This window comes from Choloepus didactylus, chromosome 4 (genome assembly GCF_015220235.1).
Source record: "Choloepus didactylus isolate mChoDid1 chromosome 4, mChoDid1.pri, whole genome shotgun sequence".
In the NCBI taxonomy this organism is placed as follows: domain Eukaryota; kingdom Metazoa; phylum Chordata; class Mammalia; order Pilosa; family Megalonychidae; genus Choloepus; species Choloepus didactylus.
Window position 1 is genome coordinate 124,236,872 of NC_051310.1, and position 23,066 is coordinate 124,259,937.

The following is a 23,066-nucleotide window of genomic DNA, read 5'->3' on the forward strand; positions in this document are numbered from 1 at the left end:
GGATGGGATTATTAGTTCCCCTTCTTGTTTCCAGAGAAAAGCACTCCTGCTTCCAGCCGAGTTCGGGGCGGGCCTCAGTGACACTTGTTGCTGAGGTAACTAACCCGCAGCTTTGTTTCCGTGGGGTAGGCCTCCCAGGTCTGCTCCGGAGCAAAGCCTGGGGTTCCCACGAAGTGGGCCGGGGAGCCACCCATCTCCAGCGCTAGGGAGCCGGGCGCGCCTCAGTTGCATATACCGCCACTCGCGCTCTCCCTCCCGAGTCCCACCATGCACGCTCCCTCACCTGAACTCCACCACGTTACTCACGCCGCGAGCCCACCCACTCGCACTCTCCGCCCAGAGTCCAGTTCGCGCTCTCCCCCACACCCTAAACCCTCCCACGCGCGCCGCCGCTTAGCCCGGGGAGTGCGCGCCTCCGGCCAAGGCCTGTCTCCTTTCCCATCGCTTCCTTGCGCCACTAGCGGCCGCTCACCAGGGAGGCGCTGCTGCCGCTGGCGATGCACCTCCTCCTCTTCCTCCAACTCCTCCCCGCCTCCTTCCCTTACTGCTCCCCCTCACTACAGTTCCCAGCCCTGGGCGGGGGCGAGCGGGGACAAGCGCGTTTGCTTTGCTGGAACCTTTCGGAAATGGCAACTTGCGCGGTGGAGCTGTTCGGGCTCCAGGAGGACGAGGTGCGGGGGCCACGGGGCTGCGGGGCGGGCTTCTCATCGCGCTGCCCATCGGCGGGATCGGAGGAGGCAGCGGCGCCGCCACGGCCAGTGGATCTGCTTGTCAGCCCCATCCTGCCTGTGCGCGAGCCCGGGGAGCGCGCGAGACGCCGTGGGCACCCTGTGGGCGGCCTGGCGCGCGCGGGTTGGGGGGATTTGCTTTAGGGAGCAGCATTTTCTTCACAAGCCCGTTGACTCCACACCTTCCTCCTCTTTGGAGGCGTCGCCTTCTTTGTCCGTTTCCTTCAGGAAGTGTTGAGGAGGGGGCCTAGGGAGTGAGCAGAGGGTGCGTGCGCAGGGGGACACGCATCACCGCGCCAGCCCCTTCCCGCCACCCCTGGCCAGCGTGCGTGAGCGCCCTTTTGGGGGGAAGGGAGGAGCGGAGGGGAGGAGAGCAAGGAAACCCCGGAACGAATTTCCCAGAAGCTGGGCATCCCGGGTGAGGCCAGACCGATTTAACTTTATGGACTTTGACCAGGAGACTCGCAGCTGGCTTGTCTTTAGCTTTTTTTGTTGTTTTCTTCTCCTTTATCTGAAATCCATTTTACCCTCTAACTAGGTACTGAGGTGGAAGAACAGAGATTTTTCCTCCGTATTTATCAACAAGTGTCAGATACGGAAAGTTCGTTCTAATGTTTCACAAATATTCATAAAGCCGAAAAAATACTTGTAAGAACTTCTCACAGGTGTTCATTTTGGGAAAGTTCTGGGATTTGAAGAAGGCAACGCTGACTCTTCTTAACTAAATGACCTGTACTGGTTATGCCTAACGCTTGTTAGAAATAAGACCATTTGGGAGGAGTTCCATTGTGTGGCTTCCCAGTATTCTTGGTGATTGTCTCAAAAATGGGAATGGTTGGGAGGTGAAAAGGCTATATAGTTTAACAGTGACTGGTTCAGATGGAAAAAAAAAAAATTAGAATTTAAGTATTATTGTCGACTGACTAAGCTGTCTCATGCACTGGTTATCAAGTTGGGACCCATTTAGCTGTAAATCATCAGCCTAATTTAGATTTATTGCTCAAGTGTATTCTAATAGTGTTGTAGTAGTGCGTTCTCTTAGTAACTTTGTGTCTTTAAGTGTCTGTTACATTTCTCTTGAGAGTTCTTTGTTTATATACAGTGGGCAGTTTGTTAATGCAGGCAGGTTATTCCAGGGTATTTTGAGAATGCTTATCTAGCATTAGAACTTAATTTCTTAATTTCTGCTTCCAGGAGAGAAGCAAAGTGGTGTGGGCATATGGCAGCAGCTCTGGAAGTCCTTCTGAAACAATAGTCAATATAGTCAATATATGACTAAAGATATACTCCATCTAATGTCCCCATTATTGTTCTGTAGAAGAGATCAGAGGAAAATACTCAAGCATTTCACCTAGGTTAGCTTTCTTCTTATCAGTCATATATCTTCCTACTTGCTGTATAAGCTGCCCACTGCAAATAACCCCAAGCTGGTATCGGACACATTCAGGATGGCCTTGGACTTTATTTTCCTGTTGTTGGTGGTGTGGTTACTCAGACACAAGTCCTGCTATTCCAGATTGCTCATCGCACTCCCTTTCAGTAGAGTTGATTGAGCATAGGCAGAATATTGCCAAAGTTATCATTTACAGTCTTTTCTCTCCCTCAGTGCAGGATCTGTGTTTTCCATTATTTGCTTCTTACATCACCCCTCTGCCCAGGTGAAATAAAACTTTGGTAATTAGTGGGTGATCAGTAGGCAGCTGGGGCTACAGGCCAGAGACTCTGCCCCTTTAAATGAGGATTTCCTGAATTTGCTGAAGGATTTGTACTTCTGGGAAGTTTCATGAGTGGTAGGGGTCTGGCCATCGGTCCTGTGACTCAAATTTCCTTTCGTCCCTTTCTGTCCATTGGTGGCATTGAGGAAGAGAGTGAGATGGGATGATAAGAGGCATGATGATGTCTCCATCTTCCACATCCTGCAACAGACATTTATAAACTCTCCACTCTGTATCATGCATCGTGCTAGGCACCAGGGAACAGAAAGAAAAAAGTCTCCGCCTTTAAGGAACTCACAGGTTGGTGGGAAATACAAAAATCGCTTCTCTTCTGATAGAAGTTGTCAAATTCTGGCTGTCATTTTTGGCCTATCACAAAGGTTAAAAGAAGGCATAGAAAAACTTTCCCCTTCTGCATTTTTTTTAGAAGAAAAACATTGCCGCCTTATCATTTCTAAAACTCACAGACCAGTCTGGGAATAGGCAGCCCTCTGCTGTTGATTAAAAGTAAGGTAGCCTTTCTATTACAGCAAAAGGAGAGGATTTTTATTTTGAATTTGAAACTGAAGCAAAGAGAAAAATGAATAGAGATGGAACAGAAACTAGCAAGAGAATTGTAGTTTAACCATTATTCCTGAATGGCCACTGAGTCACACCTGTATGAGCTTATTCTGAAGTTAGATAATACCTTTCTCACTTTTCAGTGTGTTTTAGTTCTTCTTCCACATGTAAGTGTCTGTCAGTAAGAGATAGCCCTGGCTCCGTGTACAGAATTTTGTCATTAAAACATTAACAAACTAAAGAAGACGTTTAATATAATTTATACTTAATGTGCTCTGATAGTCTAGGGGATTAGCAGTAAAGAATAACTCCCCTTACTGTTTGGTGGGGAGAGGTATGGGGACTGGAATCCCTTCTAGCCTCCTTTCTGTGTACCTCCCTGTTATGCAGAGGCTGGGATGTGCTTAACTTTCTGGATATGAAATAGTTTTCCCCAATTAGGTGCAATGACTTGAGATTTGGAAGGTGGAAATGAGGTGAAGCTTATCTTCCTGTTTCTTTGGCTTTTTCTGCTGACAAGCATAGACATGTAGTCTTTGAGTTTTTCTATAAAATTGTTCCAAAGTGTCTGGTCACTTGTTTTGTTGCTGTTGATAGGAAGTTGCAGAAATAGTGGTGGTGGTGGCTTCCTGAAAGTTAGATTGCAGCTACAGGGTCTGTCCTTTATTCCTTTATGTTCTTAAAGTCAACAGTGGGGCTTCTGATTCCCCACTTTTCTGACAGGCCTAGGTAGTAGCTTCCCTGGTGTGCCAGTTCTGTGGCATTATTGCGGTCCTCTGAAAGTCTAGCTTAGGATGTGCACCTAATTCCCCATATTATCATCTTTTGGATTAAAATAGCTAAAGTTTCCAATAGAATAATAAAATTTCTATTTCCTAACCCTGAGTGAAACAAGAGGAAGGGAAAGAAAGGAAGGAAATAGTCTCCATTGACAGCTGGGAGTACAGTTTGCACATGTGTAAGAAAGGATGTTTTTGATGGCAATAGCTATAGCAGTGCACAGACCACAGGGTAGCTATGAAGTGCATATTCTGACACTTTGGGACCCACTGAGGTTGAGCAGAAGGAGACCCTGCCTGCCTAGGGAGTGTGGGAGCAGACTGTGGGAACTGGAAACAAGGTTCCCAAACCTTTCTTCACTACGCTGAAAAGAATTGCACAGTTTAAACATCAGCTGTATTATTATTAATCTATCCCAACCTTTCATGTATTGTTTTTGCCACTATTGCTTTTTTGAAACTCTTTAATTCCAATATCATTCTAAAGTATTTTTCATGAATTTCCATGGCACCAAAGAGGTGAATAGATACAGTTTTTACGAAATCATTTATTTTTTATTTTAAACTGACAGTGAAGTTGGAAGTACAATGCTAGGAACCCTCTTCTGCAGATTCTTCAGCTGTTAACATTTCATCACAATTTCTCCTTAATGCTTTTTTCCACTTTATTAGAGAAGTTGTGGGTTTAAGAACAACCATGCATAAAATACAGGATTCCCATATACTCTCTCATCAACAACTTGCACTGTTACAATTGAAGATAGCCCATTTCAATTTGTTACAATTGAAAATAGCACATTTTAGTAATTGTACTATTAATTAAAATCCATGGTTTAATTTAAGGTTCACTGTGTAGTGTAGTTCCATGGATTTAAAAAAATTTTTTTTATTCTGTTACCATATATGCAATCTTACATTTCCCCTTTTAATCATATTCAGTTATATATTTCACTACTGTTAATTGTGTATGCAGTGTTGTGCTGCCGTCACTACCATCCGTTACCAAAACATTTCCATTATTCCAAATAGGAACCCCATACATTTTAAGCCTTAGCTTCCCATTCCCTAACCCCTCCCTATCTCCTGATAACCTTTATTCTAGATTCTGACTCTGTGAGTTCACTTTATTTCAAATCAGTGAGATCATATAATATTTGTCCTTTTGTGTCTGGCTTATTTCATTTAACATAATGTTTTCAAGATTCAACCAAGTTGTCACATGTATCAGGACTTCATTCCTTTTTACAGCTGAATAATATTCCATTGTATGTATATACCACATTTTATCCATTCATCGGTTGATGGACACTTGGGTTGCTTCCATCTTTTGGCAGTTGTGAATATACCGCTATGAACTTCGGTGTGCAAATATCTGTTCGAGTTCCTGCTTTCGGTTCTTTTGGGTATATACCTAGAAGTGGAACTGCCAGGTCATATGATAATTCTATACTTAGCTTTCTAAGGAACCACCAAACCATCTTACACAGTGGCTGCGCCATTTTACATTGCCACCGTTTTTTGTTTTTTTTTGTCTTTTTGAATAGCAGCTATTCTAGTGGGTGTGAAATGGTATCTCACTGTGGTTTTAATTTGCATTTCCCTGATGGCTGTTGATATTGAGCATCTTTCCATGTGCTTTCTGGCCATGAAAACAACTGGAGAGATGTCTGTTAAAGTCTTTTGGTGATTTTTAAATTGAGTTGTTTGGTTTTTTTGTTGAAGAATTTAAGAATTTAAGTTGAAGAATTTCTTTATATATTTTGGATAATAAACCTTTATTGGATATGTGGTTTTCAAATATTTTCTTCCATTGTGAAGGTTGTTGTTTTATTTTCATGATAAAGTCCTTTGAGGCACAGAAGTTTTTAATTTTGATACGACTCCATTTATTTATTTTTTATTTTGTTGCTTGTGCTTTGTGTGTATAGTCTAAAAGGACATTGCCTAACACAAGGTCCTGAAGATGCTTCCTTATGTTTTCTTCTAGAAGTTTTATAGTTCTAGCTCTTGAATTTAGGTCTTTGATCCATTTTGAGTTGATTTTTATATATGGTGTGAGGTAGGGGTCCTCCTTTTTTTTTTTGCAAATGGAGATACACTTTTCCCAGCACCGTTTGTTAAAGAGACTGTTCTTTCCCAATTGAATGGTTTTTGCCGCCTTGTCAAAAATCAGTTGGCCATAAGTGTGAGGGTTGATTTCTGAGCTTTTCATTCTACTCCATTGGTCTGTATGTTTGTCCTTGTGCCAGTACCATGCTGTTTTGATTACTGTGGCTTTGTAATATGTTTTAAGATCAGGAAGTATGAGTCCTTAAATTCATTCTTCTTTTTCAAGATGACTTTACCTATTTGGGGCTCCTTACCCTTCCATATAATTTTTTTAATAGGACAAGAATTTTATTTTTGTAAACTTTATTAATATGTGATCATCCTCAAGGGTCTCACCTGATAGCCTTTTAAGCAGATATCTAAAGCAATTTTACAATTTGTTTAAAAGTTAACATCACAAGCTCCTACAAACTTTACCACTTTATAAAATAGACAAAGGAAAAATTGCTTCAAAACTGCTGTCTTAGATTGTTACTTCTATCTTGCCCCCTCTTATAATCAACCAATGTGTCCTAGATTGCTATATAAACCTTGATTGTGGCATGCAAAATAGACTCTGCTTTGAAAATTGACTAAATGGCATGCAAATTTCTTAGAGTTCCACAATCCCAAAAGCAGAAGTGGGGAAATAAACATTATAGGGCCAGTGCAGGCAACATATAGTTAGCGGAAAAAACAACTTTCACAATGGTGGTTAAGGGGAAAAAAAGGACAAAAGGTTAAGGTACTCCAATTCTCAGCCCACCAATATACAGATCACTTAGCAGCACTCAAATGTTACTAGCTTCCATTTATGACCAGAGAGGTTCTCAAGGTGGGAAAGAAGTCATTCGGAGAGACTGATTCAGACCATCTGTTACCATCAGATTTTATATAGTGTCAAGGTAATTCAACTTAATCTCCTTCAACCATTTACTATTTTTTTCAGAATGTTTTTCAAATAATAGTTCATTTCAAATCTATTTTAATAAATTATACATGCACTTTTTTCCTCCTGTTACCTGAAAACACAACGGGTGTACATATATTAAATATATTCTTACAAATGTCTGGGTCATGTTTACCAGCTGGAATTCTTTTACTTAATATGTGGGTATTCTGTATTGTGATATTTAATCAAAACATTAACATGTGTAGAAGGTTGTTGATTTAAGACAAGTTTGAGATCCACTAAAATTAACTGTTGTATGTTTGTCCTTCTGGTGGCTGTGGAAGTTTCATGTTTTCTTTGGACACCATTAGACATCTTAGCTCTTTCAGTTGCGGAAACATATATACAGCATAAATCTTCCCATTCCAACCCCTCCCAAGCATTCCATTTAGTGGGATTAATCACATTCACAGTGTTGCAATGCCATCACCTTCTCACCATCCTTTACTAGCAATATCCTTTCACCCCAAACATTTCTATTGACTCCCCATTGCCCCTTCTCCCACTTTTTGTAATCCATACTTTACTTTTCATCTCTATGATCATATTCTCTGATACTTTCTTTATGTTTACCGTGGGGCTTAAATTTAACATCTTAAGTCTATACCAATCTTATTTTCTTTGATACCAAGTTAACTTCAATAAGACACATAAACTATGTTCCTATACTCCTCCATTCCCCCACCTTTATGTAGTTCTTGTCAAAAATTATGTATTTTACATTGAGACCCAAACCACTGATTTATTATTATACTTTATGTATTTTAGATCCTGTAGGAAGTAAATAGTGGAGTTACAAATAAAAAATACAGTATTTATATTATAATTATATTATATTTACCATGTGATCTTTACTGGAAATCTTTATTTCTTCATGTGGTTTCAGTCAATTGTTTAGTGTCCCTTCCTTTCAGCCTGTACAATTCCCTTTAGCATTTCTTATAGGACTGATCTACTGGTGATGAAGTCCCTCAGCGTTTAATTATCTGGGAATGTTTTCATCTCCCCCTCATTTTTAACCTCCAGGTGTTTGTGAATTTTCTGAGTCTCTGATGATTATTGACTTCTGTTTGTATTCCATTGTGATCAGAGAATGTGCTTTGAATAAATTCAATTTTTTTAAATTTATTGAGGATTGTTTTATGTCCCAGCATATGGTCTATTCTGGAGAAAGTTCCATGATCACTAGAGAAGAATGTGTATCCTGGTGATTTGGAATGTAATGTTCTATATATGTCTGTCAAATTTCTCTCTCTCTCTCTCTCTCCTTTCTTTGTTTCTCTGTCTGTAGGGCTCCCTTTAGTATCTGAAGTAGGGCAGGTCTTCTATTAACAAAATCTCTCAGCATTTGTTTGTCTGTGAAAAATTTAAGCTCTCCCTCAAATTTGAAGGAGAGTTCTGCTGGATAAAGTATTCTTGGCTGGAAATTTTTCTCTCTCAGAATTTTAAATATGTCATGCCACTGCCTTTTCGCCTACATGGTGGCCGCTGAGTAGTCACTACTTAGTCTTATGTTGTTTCCTTTGTATGTGATGACTTGCTTTTCTCTTGCTACTTTCAGAACTTGCTCTTTCTCTTCAGTATTTGACAGTCTGATGAGAATATGTCTTGGAGTGGGTTTATTTGGATTTATTCTATTTGGAATTCGCTGGGCATTTATGCTTTGTGTATTTATATTGTGTAGAAGGATGGGGACGTTTTCCCCAACATTTTCTTTGAATACTCTTTCTAGACCTTTACCCTTCTCTTCCCCTCTGGGACACCAATGAGTCTTATATTTGGGCATTTTATTTTATCTGTCATATCTCTGAGATCCATTTCAATTTTTTCAATTTTTTTTCTCCATTCTTTCTTTTGTTCTTTCATTTTCCATTCTGTGGTTCTCGAGGTTGCTGAGTCATTGTTCAGCTTCCTCTAGTCTTGTACTATGAGTATCCAGAATCTTTTTAATTTGGTCAACAGTTTTATTTCCATAAGATCATCTATTTTTTTATTTACTCTTGAAATTTCTTCTATATGCTCTTCTAGGGTCTTCTTTATGTCATTTATATCCTGTGCCATGCTCTTCTTCATGTCCTTTGTATAAGTTGCCATGTTCTCGTTGTTTGTCTTTAGTTCTTTGATTAATTGCTCCAAGTACTGTGTCTCCTCTGATCTTTTGATTTTTTGGGTGTTTGGGTTTGGGTTATCCATATTGTCTGTTTTTTTCATATACTTTAAAATTTTCTGTTGTTTTTGGACTCTTGGCATTTGCTTTACTTGATAGGGTTCTTTTAGGATAAGAAGGATTATTGAGACACCAATCTCTAATTTGTCAGATCTACAGCTTGGTGGCGTACACTTTCTCTAACTAACCAGCAGATGGCATCCGCGAGTCACCTATGCCCCTCAAATCAGTGCTCCCCAACTTTGTCTTTGTGGTATCTGGGGGTCTGGTTCTTTTGAGGTCCAACTGGTGCACCAAGTTTGGGTGTGTTGTTGGTGCTGTCCGTCCTGAATGTGGGGCGGTGTCTGGGTGGTTAGGGAGGCAGGGCAGCTTTAATAATCAAACCTCCCAGGTGTTCTTGGAGATTTAAGGCTGTTGCAAGAGTCTAAACCTTCATGTCAGTCTCGCCACGAATTGTCTCTGCTGCTGACCCACAAGTCCTTGGTGTTGGGTCCCTGGGATTTCCAGGTGGGTTCCTCTTCCCAGCTGTGCTCTTCTAGGGCCTCTGCTGAGGGAAGGCTGTGCTACAGCACACATCACAAGTGTGTGCCGTCCCTCAAGGGAAGCCCTGGGCTGCTGGGCCATGCGGGGGCGTTCCCAGCCTGCTGTAAAGATGACTGAATGGGACATGTTAATTTCCCCCTTTTTGCACAGCTCTGCCTTCCCAGCTCTGGGACAATTAGCTGTGCGTGTGCGAAAGGCTATTGTCTATGCCCGATATTGTGGCATGTGTGCAGTGTTGCCGGAAACACTTCCTGTCACACTGGGTCCCTTGGTGCGGCTCTGGGCTGTGGCTCCAGCGCCAGGCAGGAGTGTTCCCAGCCCTCCGGGAAGATGGCCACAAGGGGTATGGTTTTTTCCCCTTTTGGCTCACCTCTGCCCTCCTTACTCCAAGACAACTAGCAGTGGGTGCATGAAAGGAAGGCTATCTTCCACGCCAGATATTGAGGCGTTTGCACAGCCCTTTCCTGCCACGTTTCGCTGTTTGGTTCTTGCTGCCGTATCTGCAGCCGCTTTTGTTTTTTTTTTTTTTAAAAACAACTAGTCCTCCTCCAAATGCCAACCCACGGTTTCCCCACACTGCAGCGTGGCTGCCGGACATTCAGTGACTCACTCACTCGTTTCAGAAGGCAGACTCCTGGTTTCACCAAGTGCACAGTCCGTGTGGATTTACCAGACCTTGTCCAGCTGGTGCATTGCTGGAACTGGTGTTCTGGGTCACTTTCTGGCCTCTTATCTAGTGTTTCTCACAGAGGTGTTTTTTTGCCCTGTCTCTCCTAGCTGCCATCTTAGGTTCTCCTCCTGATTAGGATTTTGAGGAGACATATTCTGATTTTTGTCAATATCCTATATTCATCAAATTGGCATCCACCAATTTAGCACCCATTGATGACTCATCTGAATCAGACACCACTATTTTTAAAATTTCCCCTTTATTGCTTGGCATTCTGTGTGAGAAGAGCTTTCTCATTCCCCACTTTTATGTACTCATTTATTTATTTATATCAGCAAGGACTTAATCAATAAACCATATTCAATAAGTTGTAATAAATTACTGTCATTAAATATTTTGATGCTCCAGTTGACCCAGTCTGGCTAGTGGGAGCCCTTTCAAGGAGGTTCCTGAGTCCTTGTGACATGTCCCCATCATATTTGAGCATTTCCTTACTTTCTGGCTGAAGATGTCACAGCTACTCTTTTTTTTTAATGCATTTTTATTGTGAACTTTAACATATATACATAACAGTGATAACTTTCAAAGTACGATTTAGCGAGTAGTTAGCAAATTTCAAAGAATGTCATGGATCACAGTTCCACAACTTCAGCTATTTCCATTATTGTAAAATATAACATACATACAGAAAGGTATCAACTTTGGATGTACAGCTCAATAAGCTATCATATAGGTAATTTCAAAAATTGTTAACAGATTGCAGTTCCACAGTTTTAGTTCTTTCCTTATTAAGCAAAATAGGTTGTATACAGAAAGGTGAAGATTTGCAAAGCACAATTCAATGAGTAGCTGTAGAGCAAATTTCAAAGGATGTTACAGGTTACAGTTCCATCATGTCATTTACCTCCTTCCAGCTATTCCAACACCCCAGCATCTAAAAATATATATATATATTTAAAATATATATATGTATATATATAAAAGTTTCAGTATTCATAGACCTTTGTTAAATCTTATCTTGTTTGTTGCTACCCCTTCCTCTCACTTAATCCCTTTCTCCATCTTCAGGGGTATCTAGGCAGTGAGCACCTGCCCCTTTTCATTTTGAAAGGGGGTGTCAACAGTATGGGGAAGGGGCCTGCATCTGATTGTTGTTCTTTAAAAGGCTGTTGCTTCTGGGTTTTAGGACTTGTCTGGCATAGGAAGACTTGGGTGGATTTAAGTTTCTGAGATGCAAAACGTAGTGAGTCACAGTTACTCTTATATTTTTCTTCCCCAGCTCCATCTGGAATCAGACATTTCTCCTAGGAATCTAGGTTCTGTTTAGTAGAAAATGATACTTAGAAGCCAAGATCTGGATGTTCAGCGTGCTCATTGCCACTGGGATATCATTGCTTCTCAGCCCTCTCAGTGAAGAAAGTAGGAAGTGTGTGTGTTCTGTACACACAATATATATTTAAGTATATGCTGAAATCTATAGCTATTTCTATATCAATCTGTTTACATATATTAAAGAATTATGAATTCATGCTGATTTCAAATCTAACACCTCAAGTTCCTCTCTTGTCCTCTCCTTTCCATGTTTGTGAGTACCTTCTCTAACAGTGAAAAATCTGGCTTTCATTATCTTCAATGTATTTACTTATTTGCTTAATCCATTTATGTGTTCACTAAAACTAATTGCCCAAAACTTGCAGGTATCTCCTCTGCCTATCATTTCTGTACCCTGCCTCTAGCTCCGTGCATCCGTGGTTGCCAAGGGGAATGCTGCCATTACATCTTTGTGCAGCATCCTCCTCCCCTCCCCAGCACCCTATGCCAGTGGGCACACCATTGAGGCAGCGTGGCACCTCCCGTGTCCCCTGAGTGCCTCACGGTGGTGAGCATGCTGACCATGCACCTCTGTGGAATTCCCTCTCCCCCCACTTACCCCGCCCATGGTGGGCCTACTGTTGACTCCTCTGTACCAGGAAGAGAAGGGAAGATGAAAAGGGACTATTTCTGTTTTCTAGAATTAGCTACTAGGAATTCATATATCACATAAAAATAGAATCTTGGAGCTGGAAGGAACCTTGTAAATAAATCATTTTAGGTGAGACAGTATAGAAATGGGATTGGATTAGGTTGGATTTGGGCCCTGATACTTTCTCAGTGATCTTGCATAAATTATTTAACATCTCTCGGGCCAGGATATTTAAATCAGCTGATTCTCCCTTCTGCTAGCTGTCTCTGGTATTAGAAATATACTACAGTACCTGGAGATGTAAGAACTTCAGGGATTGAACACAATTGCTATTCAGTTTATTGTAGTTATCTACTCCAGCACTGAATCTTTAAGCCAGATTGCTGATTTGATTTGCTAGACCAACTTTTCTTCTGAATTCTGGAGCAATCGATGTTATTGACCTCTTCCTCCTTGAAGCTTTTATTTATTCTGGCTCCCTTGCCAATCCTGTCATAGTTTTAAAAGGATAAATAAACAGAGGGAGTACAAAGAGTCTGGAGATAAATGAGGAGAGAAAGGTTCATTTGCAGAAACAAATGAAAAAGGTTTTAATAAGACTTTTCTGAATATCTTGATGAGTAAATATTTCAGTCTGTCTTCCACTGATGAGAGATGTTGGGACAGTGAAGAGGGTAATGGGAACAAACAATCATGTTAGTTCATAAAGATGCTTTAGTGAAAATGTTTCTTCTTTGGGGTTAAAAATCATCCTAAGCATAATAGCCGCCTTTAATTGAACCCCTGCTGTATGCCAACACCAGGTTAGGAGTTTACATGCTTTTGTGGTAATCATCACAACAGTCTTGCAAAAGTAGATAGTATTATCCCCACATTACAGTTAGGGAACCTGAGAGTGTGATTTACTTAGTGACCCACTCCAAATAGGTTGCAGATCTGAGATTGAAATTCAAATCTCTTTAATACCAAAGCCTTGGTCTTTCCAGTGTCCAAATAGTTGCCCAAATAAGAGAATATAGCAGAAGAGGCTCTTTCTCAGGAAGATGATGAGTAGACATGTGCAGAATTAACATGTAATTGTTCTTTAAGATCTTATCTTATTATCTTCTGTCTTTTCTTGTTATGGTTTTTAAGTGTACCTCTGAAGCATGTGAATTCCATATGTGCTCAACATATTCATTAAACACTACTATGTGTAAGGCATTTGGGTCAGGCCATGAGATAATAATTATGGATGACAGGCATGTGCCATAATCTCATGAAGTTTATGTCCTAGAGGGAGAGAGGCACATTAAATAATCAGACATCAAATATTTTATAAATATTATGAAGGAAAAAGAGTGTAAGATGAAAGTACGTAACACAAAATCAATTAATCTTGTATGGTATGGAGGAGGGGAAAGAGTATTAGGATAGACTGAAGAAGTCACATTTAAGCTGAAACTAAGGTTGATTGACTAGGTAAACACAAAAGCCTTCAAAGTAGATAGAACTGTGTGTGCAAAGAATGATGTGGAGAGGTACCTTAAAGGCTAGAGTAGTGGAGCAGAGGAAAGATGCCAGAGATCAGGCTGCAGAGGGGAGCAGAGCACAGTCAGTCAGGGTCACGTAGGCCATTTTAAGGATTTTTGACTGGATTCCAAGTAGAATGGAAATTCATTAAAGGTGTGTATGTGCATGCACACCCACAAAGCATCATTAACATTGTTATTGTTATAGTTAACATTATTCACATATTTAACATTATCTTTGCTCATATTTCTTTTTGCATACCAGACTTTCCATCTGGGATCACTTTTCTTCTGCCTGAAGTGCATCCGATAGAATTTCTTTCAGTGAGGGTTTGCTGGTAATGAACTTTCTCAGTTTGTGTTTGTCTGACAATGTCTTTATTTTGCTTTCTTTGTTTTGGGGCAAGAGGGAGTAAAGTTTACACACAGTGAAATACACAGATCTTAAATGTACAGTCTAATGATTTTCAACGACATGTGTAACCAACAACTAAATTAAGGTATAAAATATTTCTATCACTCTAGAGTATTCCTTTGCCCTCCCAGTAATCCCACCCCACCTCCAACCCCCCATCCCCATACTTACTCACAGGCAACTTTCTATCATGATGGATTAGTTTTGCTGTTTTGGAACTTCCTATAAATAGAATAATACAGAATGTACTATTTTGTGTCATGCTTCTTTGACATAATGTTTTTGCAATTCATCTATGTGGTTGCATGTATCAGTAGCTTATTCCTTTAATTGTTGAGTAGCATTCCGTTGTATGACTATATCATAGTTGTTTATCCGTTCTCCTTTTCATGGACACTTGGATGTTTCCAGCTTTTGGCTATTATGAATAAACTTACTGTGAATATTCATACATACATTATTTTGTGGAAATTTCATTTCTTGGGTAAATACCCAGGAATGGAATTGCTGGGTCATAGGGTAGTGTATACTTAACTTTATAAGAAACTTCCAAACAGTTTTCCAAAGTATATCAGTTTATACTCCCACCAATGATGTATGAGAATTTTAGTTGCGCTATATCCTCTCCAATGTTTGAAATTTCAGCAGAAGTCTTCCTCCTACCCACATCTCCCAGCCTTCCAGGTATTACCTCACAGGCACCCAATGTTATCAGGTTCATGTGTATCTTGACTGAGATGTTGTATGGATAAATGGGCATATATGGTGCTATCACATTTAAAAGTAGTAGTATGATATAAAATAATGACGAGCTTTTCTTTCTTGGAAATGATATTGTATTTACTGAATAAAGTTATATATTCTAAAGAAGTCATATTCCTGAAGTTGTGTTAACTATAGCACCCCTCCTTCCCCACCCGCACACTCTGTCCCTGTGGTTCTCAAACTTTAGTGTCTGTCAGAATCACCAGGAGGTGTCTGGCCCCACCGAGAGTGTCTGATGTAGTAGAATTGGGATGGGGCCTGATAGTTCGCATTTCTACCAAGCTCCCAGATGATGCTGATACGGCTGGTCCAGGGAATACATTTAGAACCACTGCTCTATCCTAAATCTAAGGATTCAGAGTGCTGTTCTTTATCATGGTTACTGCTGTCAAAGACTCCTGAGGAGTTTTGACTCAGTCAATAGCAAATATATAGCAATCGTATACCCCAGCTTTATTAGGACAGTCCCAGTTTCATTTATTTTATTTTTCAGGAAAGCATTTTCATTCAGTGCTTCAAGTAAATTTATGTACTGGGGGGAAAATGCTGCTGTCAGTCCTTAGGTGCCAGTTTTTAATTTGGAAAATATAGTCACCATAATTTATATGGCATATGTTGTGCAAACCAAAGGGGGGGGGATAGTATACTTCTCTTCCTCCCACTTTAGCAAATTCTGTTAAATAACCAGTGTTTATATTATTATGACTATGTAAATATAGTATTATTCACATCTGAACCAATGTACTATTTTATGATTATTTTTTACACTTTTAGTTTTGGTTTGCTTTAGTTTTCTGTAACCTATCACAAATTTAATTGCAAACTATCCGACGTATCTTTAAAACTACTTGATGCAGTAACAAAAAAAAACGAAAAAACAAAACCTATCAGGAATGCTACTAGTTTCCTCTTCCTTGTTCCTGTTGTAGGTGGTGTTCCAGCTGAACTGCTGGTATGCTACACCTGCTGAAGAACCATCACCTGGAGGCTTCCATTTGCCATAATTCTGAGGATTCTCAGCCTTTTTTCTGTGTTCTATCCGTTGTTCCTTGATCTCTGTCTTCTTCTTTCCTAATTTATTCTCTCATGTGGTGATATAAATACTCTGTATGAGTGGACAGATACTCTTGACTGGAGAATCTCACAGTAGGGTGATCTGAACCTACCATTTCATTGTGGTATTCTCATGTCAGTGTTTACAGCATTGTGGGTTCCCTTGGGCCACTCATTTTCCCCAGAGAAGAGTCTTCCATTCTTCAGTTTGGTGTGTATAGTATGGCAGTCAGTGTTCTTGGAACTAAGTGGGGTAAGAAGTCTGGGGATCTCACTGTGCAACCTTTTCCTTGCTTGTAATGAGGTGCCTCATTCCTACTTTCAGCTGTACCTACTAGTGCCAACATGTCTAGGACATTTCTGGATCAATTTATCTTGAAGAGAAACCTCTTGTTTTCTAGTAGGATAGAAGAGAAGTAACCACCTCACTATATGGGCTGGGATAGAGGATCTGGAGTTCTAACTACACAGACTGTCAACCAATCATACTATTTTTAGTTACACCCTATGCTACTGCCTTCAAAAATAACGTGATACCTCCAGTTCATAAGCCCTTTGGGGATTTGCTGGTTTGAGTAAGCTTGCTTCTTATTGATTTCCCCTTTGCAGTGTATAGGTTCACTTTTCTCTAACTTACTAAGTTGGTTACAACTTCCATTTTCTTTAAGTTGGTCAGTATTTTTTATGCAATTATCTTCTCTCTCATTGTCTTTGCTTTGTGGGCTTATACTTTTTTTAAATTCACTTGCTCTCATTTTAGTGGTGTATCAGTGTGTAGCAGAGATAAAAGGGTATTTTTAATTCACTGCTTTTAATCTGAGGTTTACATGGATGAACCGTGCCCATTTCCTTCCACGTATTTTTAAGACTCCCAAGTTTATCTTGAGCCAGGAAACTCTACTAAGCTCCAGGCCCACATGCCTAGATGATCTACAGGCTTCTTAAAGGCAAAACTGATCTCATCAGCTATCTCTCAAAACATTCTGCTCTGTCTTTTAGAAAATGCTTATAAAAGTGAGTATATGCTTACTCACTCACACCAGAAACCAGAAAATGGTCATAAAAGTGAGTATATGCTTACTCACTCACACCAGAAACCAGAAAATGGTCATAAATTTTTCCCTTTACTTCTTCCTCCACATTGAGTCAAGGGACAAAGACATATAGACTTGTCTTTTACATGTATTATATCCATTACCTCATCACCATCACAGCTGTCTAAGGTCAGGCTCTTATGTCCATCCTAGACCCTTGTATTGCCCATAACTGATTTCCCAGACCCTAGTCTTATTCTCTTTCAGTTCAAATTGCCAAATTTGTAGTTTGATGACATTATTCCTTCCTTTCATGTCTCTCTGTGCCTGTCTTCTTAGATGGTATATAAAGTCCTGAAAGAATTTTTCTCCTCCTATTGAGCACATACCCCACTCGTCCAGTTACTGCTACTGAAACTCCACATATTCAGTACTAGACCCATCATATCAGTTTCCAACAACTCTGTTCCTCCTCTGTTTCTTTTTTTTATTGTAATAACATATACATATGACATAAAATTTGCCATTTCAACCATTTCTAAGTGTACAATTCATTGGCATTAATTACTTTTACAATGTTGTGTTCCCTTCATCACCTTCCATTACTATAAAATTTTCATCACCTAAACAGAAACTCTGTACCCATTAAGCAATAACTCCCCATTCCCCCTCCCCTAGCCCCTGGTAACCAACCTCTAATCTACTTTCTGTCTCTATGAATTTGCTTATTCTAGATATTTCATCTAAGTGGAATCATAAGATATTTGTCCTTTTGTGTATGGCTTATTTTACTCAACATAGTGATTCCAGTGTTCATCCATGTTCTCACATGTCAGTTATAAAATTGTATGAATGAGGAAGCAAATGCTGAGATTCAGTGTGGGATTCAGAAATATCTCTCCCTAACCCTTTGTCTATGGCTTCCTCCTAGGTGAAATAATATGGCTCAGCTTTCAGGTTATACAGGTAGGAGCGTGGGAAGAAGCTGAGGACAGTGGTCTTACTTTTTTGTAGTGGTTGTTGTTGTTTTAGACTTTTAGTTTTGAAATACTTGCAAACTTTCAGGACGGTTACAAAAATACAGAGAACCCCTATTTTTCCAGATACCCAGATCCACCAGTTTTAACATTTTTTCAAATTTGCTGTATCATTCTATCTACCCATTAATCTGTCAGTCCATCTGTCTGTCTATTTTCTGAATATTTGAGTGTAGATTGCATATACATCATGTTCCTTAAATACTTAATACTGCTATGTACATTTCCTAAGAACAAGGATAATCACTTATATATCCATCTTAAGTGCAGTTACCAAGTTCAAGAAATTTAACTTTGACATAAAGCTTATATTCTATATTCCAATTTTTTCATATGTCCCAATAATATCCTTTTATGCCTTTTCTCCTTTCTTCTTAGATCCCATCCAGGATCATGCATTGTGTTTAATTTTCATGGTCTCTTTAGTTGCTCTCTCTCTGTCTTTTTTTTTTAATTTGTGGGAAATATATACAACATAAACTTTCCTGAATCACAACTACTCCCAAGCATACCATTCAGTGGGATTAATCACATTCACAATGTTGCAGTACCCTCACCACCTCCCATTACTAACACTCTCCCACCTCCTGAAACAACCCCTATGTCCATTATGCCCCACACGTTCCTCAGGCTATGTTCACTTTCCTTCATTCTTTTCTCTTTCTTCTCTTCAGACTGGATGCTTTCAGTTGTCTCATCTTCAAGTTCACTGATTCATTCTTCTGCCAGCTCCAATATACTGTTGGACCCCTCTAGGGATTTTTTTTTTTTATAATTAAATTCAGTTTTATTGAGATATATTCACATACTATGCAATCATCCATGGTGTACAATCAGCTGTTCACAGTATCATCATATAGTTGTACATTCATCACCCCAGTCTATTTTTGAACATTTTCCTTACACCAGAAAGAATAAGCATAAGAATAAAAAATAAAGGTAAAAAAAGAAAACACCCAAATCATCCCCCCCCATATCACCCTATTTTTCATTCAGTTTTTGTCCCTGTTTTTCTACTCATCCATCCATACGCTGGATAAAGGGAGTGCGATCTGCAAGTTTTCACAGTCACATTGTCAGCCCTTGTAAGCTACATTGTTACACAACTGTCTTCAAGAGTCAAGGCTACTGGGTTCAATTTTGATAGTTTCAGGTATTTACTTCTAGTTATTTCAATACATTAAAACCTAAAAAGGGTTATCTATATAGTATGTAAGTATGTCCACCAGAGTGACCTCTCGACTCCATTTGAAATCTCTCAGCCAGTGAAATTTTATTTCGTTTAATTTCACATCCCCCTTTTGGTCAAGAAGATGTTCTCAATCCCACGATGTCGGGTCCAGATTCATCCCCAGGAGTCATATCCTGCGTTACCAGGGAGATTTAACCCTTGGGAGTCTCAATTCCTATTACTGTGGTCTTCAGCTCTTTTAGTTCCTTTTTTTTTTTTTTTTAATTTTTTTTATTATTTTTTTTAATCTTCATTTTATTGAGATATATTCACATACCACACAGTCATACAAAACAAATCATACATTCGATTGTTCACAGTACCATTGCATAGTTGTACATTGATCACCTAAATAAATCCCTGACACCTTCATTAGCACACACGCAAAAATAACAAGAATAATAATTAAAGTGAAAAAGAGCAATTGAAGTAAAAAAGAACACTGGGTACCTTTGTCTGTTTGTTTGTTTGTTTCCTTCCCCTATTTTTCTACTCATCCATCCATAAACTAGACAAAGTGGAGTGTGGTCCTTATGGTTTTCCCAATCCCATTGTCACCCCTCATAAGCTACATTTTTATACAATTGTCTTCGAGATTCATGGGTTCTGGGTTGTAGTTTGATAGTTTCAGGTATCCACCACCAGCTACCCCAATTCTTTAGAACCTAAAAAGGGTTGTCTAAATTGTGCGTAAGAGTGCCCACCAGAGTGACCTCTCGGCTCCTTTTGGAATCTCTCTGCTACTGAAGCTTATTTCATTTCCTTTCACATCCCCCTTTTGGTCAAGAAGATGTTCTCCGTCCCAGGATGCCAGGTCTACATTCCTCCTCAGGAGTCATATTCCACGTTGCCAGGGAGATTCACTCCCCTGGGTGTCTGATCCCACATAGAGGGGAGGGCAGTGATTTCACCTTTCAAGTTTGCTTAGATAGAGAGAGAGGGCCACATCTGAGCAACAAAGAGGCATTCGGGAGGAGGCTTTTAGGCACAATTGTAGGGAGGCCTAGCCTCTCCTTTGCAGCAACCGTCTTCCCAAGGGTAAAACCTGTGGTAGAGGGCTCAACCCATCAAACCACCAGTCCCCTATGTCTGTGGTCATGTTAGCAACCATTGAGGTGGGGTAGGCCAATACCCCTGCATTCTCCACAGGCTCCTCAAGGGGGCACTACATATTTTTTTCCTTTTTTTTTTTTTAACCTTTTTTTCCTTTTTAACTCAACTGTATGGAAAAAAAAAATTAAAAAAAAAGAAAAACATACAGTAAAAGAACGTTTCAAAGAGACCATAACAAGGGAGTAAGAAAAAGACAACTAACCTAAGATAACTGCTTTACTTCCAACCTGTTCCTACTTTACCCCAAGAAAGTTACATAATATAGCAACATTTCTGTTAACTTGCTCCTACTATATCCATCAGAAATTAACAGACCACAGTCATTCCGGGGCATCCCCAGAGTGTTAAATAGCATATCTGTTCTTCTTGGATTACTGTTCCCCCTTCCTTAATTGCTCTCTATTGCTAGTTCCCCTACATTCTACATTATAAACCATTTGTTTTACATTTTTCAAAGTTCACATTAGTGGTAGCATATAATATTTCTCTTTCTGTGCCTGGCTTATTTCGCTCAGCATTATGTCTTCAAGGTTCATCCATGTTGTCATATGTTTCACGAGGTCGTTCCTTCTTACTGCCGCGTAGTATTCCATCGTGTGTATATACCACATTTTATTTATCCATTCATCTGTTGAAGGACATTTGGGTTGTTTCCATCTCTTGGCAATTGTGAATAATGCTGCTATGAACATTGGCGTGCAGATATCTGTTCGTGTCACTGCTTTCCAATCTTCTGGGTATATACCGAGAAGTGCAATCGCTGGATCGAATGGTAACTCTATATCTAGTTTTCTAAGGAACTGCCAGACTGACTTCCAGAGTGGCTGAACCATTATACAGTCCCACCAACAATGAATAAGAGTTCCAATTTCTCCACATCCCCTCCAGCATTTGTAGTTTCCTGTTTGTTTAATGGCAGCCATTCTAACCGGTGTTAGATGGTATCTCATTGTGGTCTTAATTTGCATCTCTCTATTAGCTAGTGAAGCTGAACATTTTTTCATGTGTTTCTTGGCCATTTGTATTTCATCTTCAGAGAACTGTCTTTTCATATCTTTTGCCCATTTTATAATTGGGCCGACTGTACTATTGTCATTGAGTTGTAGGATTTCTTTATATATGCAAGATATCAGTCTTTTGTCAGATACATGGTTTCCAAAAATTTTTTCCCATTGAGTTGGCTGTCTCTTTACCTTTTTGAGAAATTCCTTTCAGGTGCAGAAACTTCTAAGCTTGAGGAGTTCCCATTTATCTATCTTTTCTTTTGTTGCTTGTGCTTTGGGTGTAAAGTCTAGGAAGTGGCCGCCTAATACAAGGTCTTGAAGATGTTTTCCTACATTATCTTCTAGGAGTTTTATGGTACTTTCTTTTATATTGAGATCTTTCGTCCATTTTGAGTTAATTTTTGTGTAGGGTGTGAGGTAGGGGTCCTCTTTCATTCTTTTGGATATGGATATCCAACTCTCCCAGCCCCATTTGTTGAAAAGACCATTATGACTCAGTTCAGTGACTTTGGAGGCCTTATCAAAGATCAGTCGGCCATAGATCTGAGGGTCTATCTCTGAATTCTCAGTTCGATTCCATTGATCTATATGTCTATCTTTGTGCCAGTACCATGCTGTTTTGACAACTGTGGCTTTATAATAAGCTTCAAAGTCAGGGAGTGTAAGTCCTCCCACTTCGTTTTTCTTTTTTAGAGTGTCTTTAGCAATTCGAGGCATCTTCCCTTTCCAAATAAATTTGATAACTATCTTTTCCAAGTCTGCGAAGTAGGTTGTTGGAATTTTGATTGGGATTGCATTGAGTCTGTAGATGAGTTTGGGTAGAATTGACATCTTAATGACATTTAGTCTTCCTATCCATGAACATGGAATATTTTTCCATCTTTTAAGGTCCCCTTCTATTTCTTTTAGTAGAGTTACGTAGTTTTCTTTGTATAGGTCTTTTACATCTTTGGTTAAGTTTATTCCTAGGTACTTGATTTTTTTAGTTGCTATTGAAAACGGTATCTTTTTCTTGAGTGTCTCTTCAGTTTGTTCATTTCTAGCATATAGAAACATTACTGACTTATGTGCATTAATCTTGTATCCCGCTACTTTGCTAAATTTGTTTATTAGCTCTAGTAGCTGTATCGTCGATTTCTCAGGGTTTTCCAGATATAAGATCATATCATCTGCAAACAATGACAGTTTTACTTCTTCTTTTCCAATTTGGATGCCTTTTATTTCTTTGTCTTGCCGGATTGCCCTGGCTAGCACTTCCAGCACAATGTTGAATAACAGTGGTGACAGCGGGCATCCTTGTCTTGTTCCTGATCTTAGAGGGAAGGCTTTCAGTCTCTCACCATTGAGTACTATGCTGGCTGTGGGTTTTTCATATATGCTCTTTATCATATTGAGGAAGTTTCCTTCAATTCCTACCTTTTGAAGTGTTTTTATCAAAAAGTGATGTTGGATTTTGTCAAATGCTTTTTCAGCATCTATTGAGATGATCATTTGATTTTTCCCTTTTGAATTTTTAATGTGTTGTAATACATTGATTTTCTTATGTTGAACCATCCTTGCATGCCTGGAATGAACCCCACTTGGTCATGGTGTATGATTTTTTTAATGTGTCTTTGGATTTGATTTGCAAGTATTTTGTTGAGGATTTTTGCATGTATATTCATTAGGGAGATTGGCCGGTAGTTTTCCTTTTTTGTAGCATCTTTGCCTGGTTTTGGTATTAGATTGATGTTAGCT

At 39.5% G+C, this 23,066-nt stretch overlaps 1 protein-coding gene across 3 annotated transcripts in view; it reads left to right on the plus strand.

The window, feature by feature from the left end:
• The first annotated feature begins 478 nt into the window (after positions 1–478).
• Positions 479–23,066, plus strand: part of NEDD4 (NEDD4 E3 ubiquitin protein ligase) — a 194,979-nt gene continuing 172,391 nt past the window's right edge. For all 3 annotated transcript variants that reach the window (XM_037833882.1, XM_037833883.1, XM_037833884.1), the window contains exon 1: positions 479–671. In XM_037833882.1, the coding sequence (XP_037689810.1) occupies positions 498–671 (174 nt within the window). In that variant the 5' untranslated portion in view covers positions 479–497. The remainder of the gene's footprint in view (positions 672–23,066) is intronic.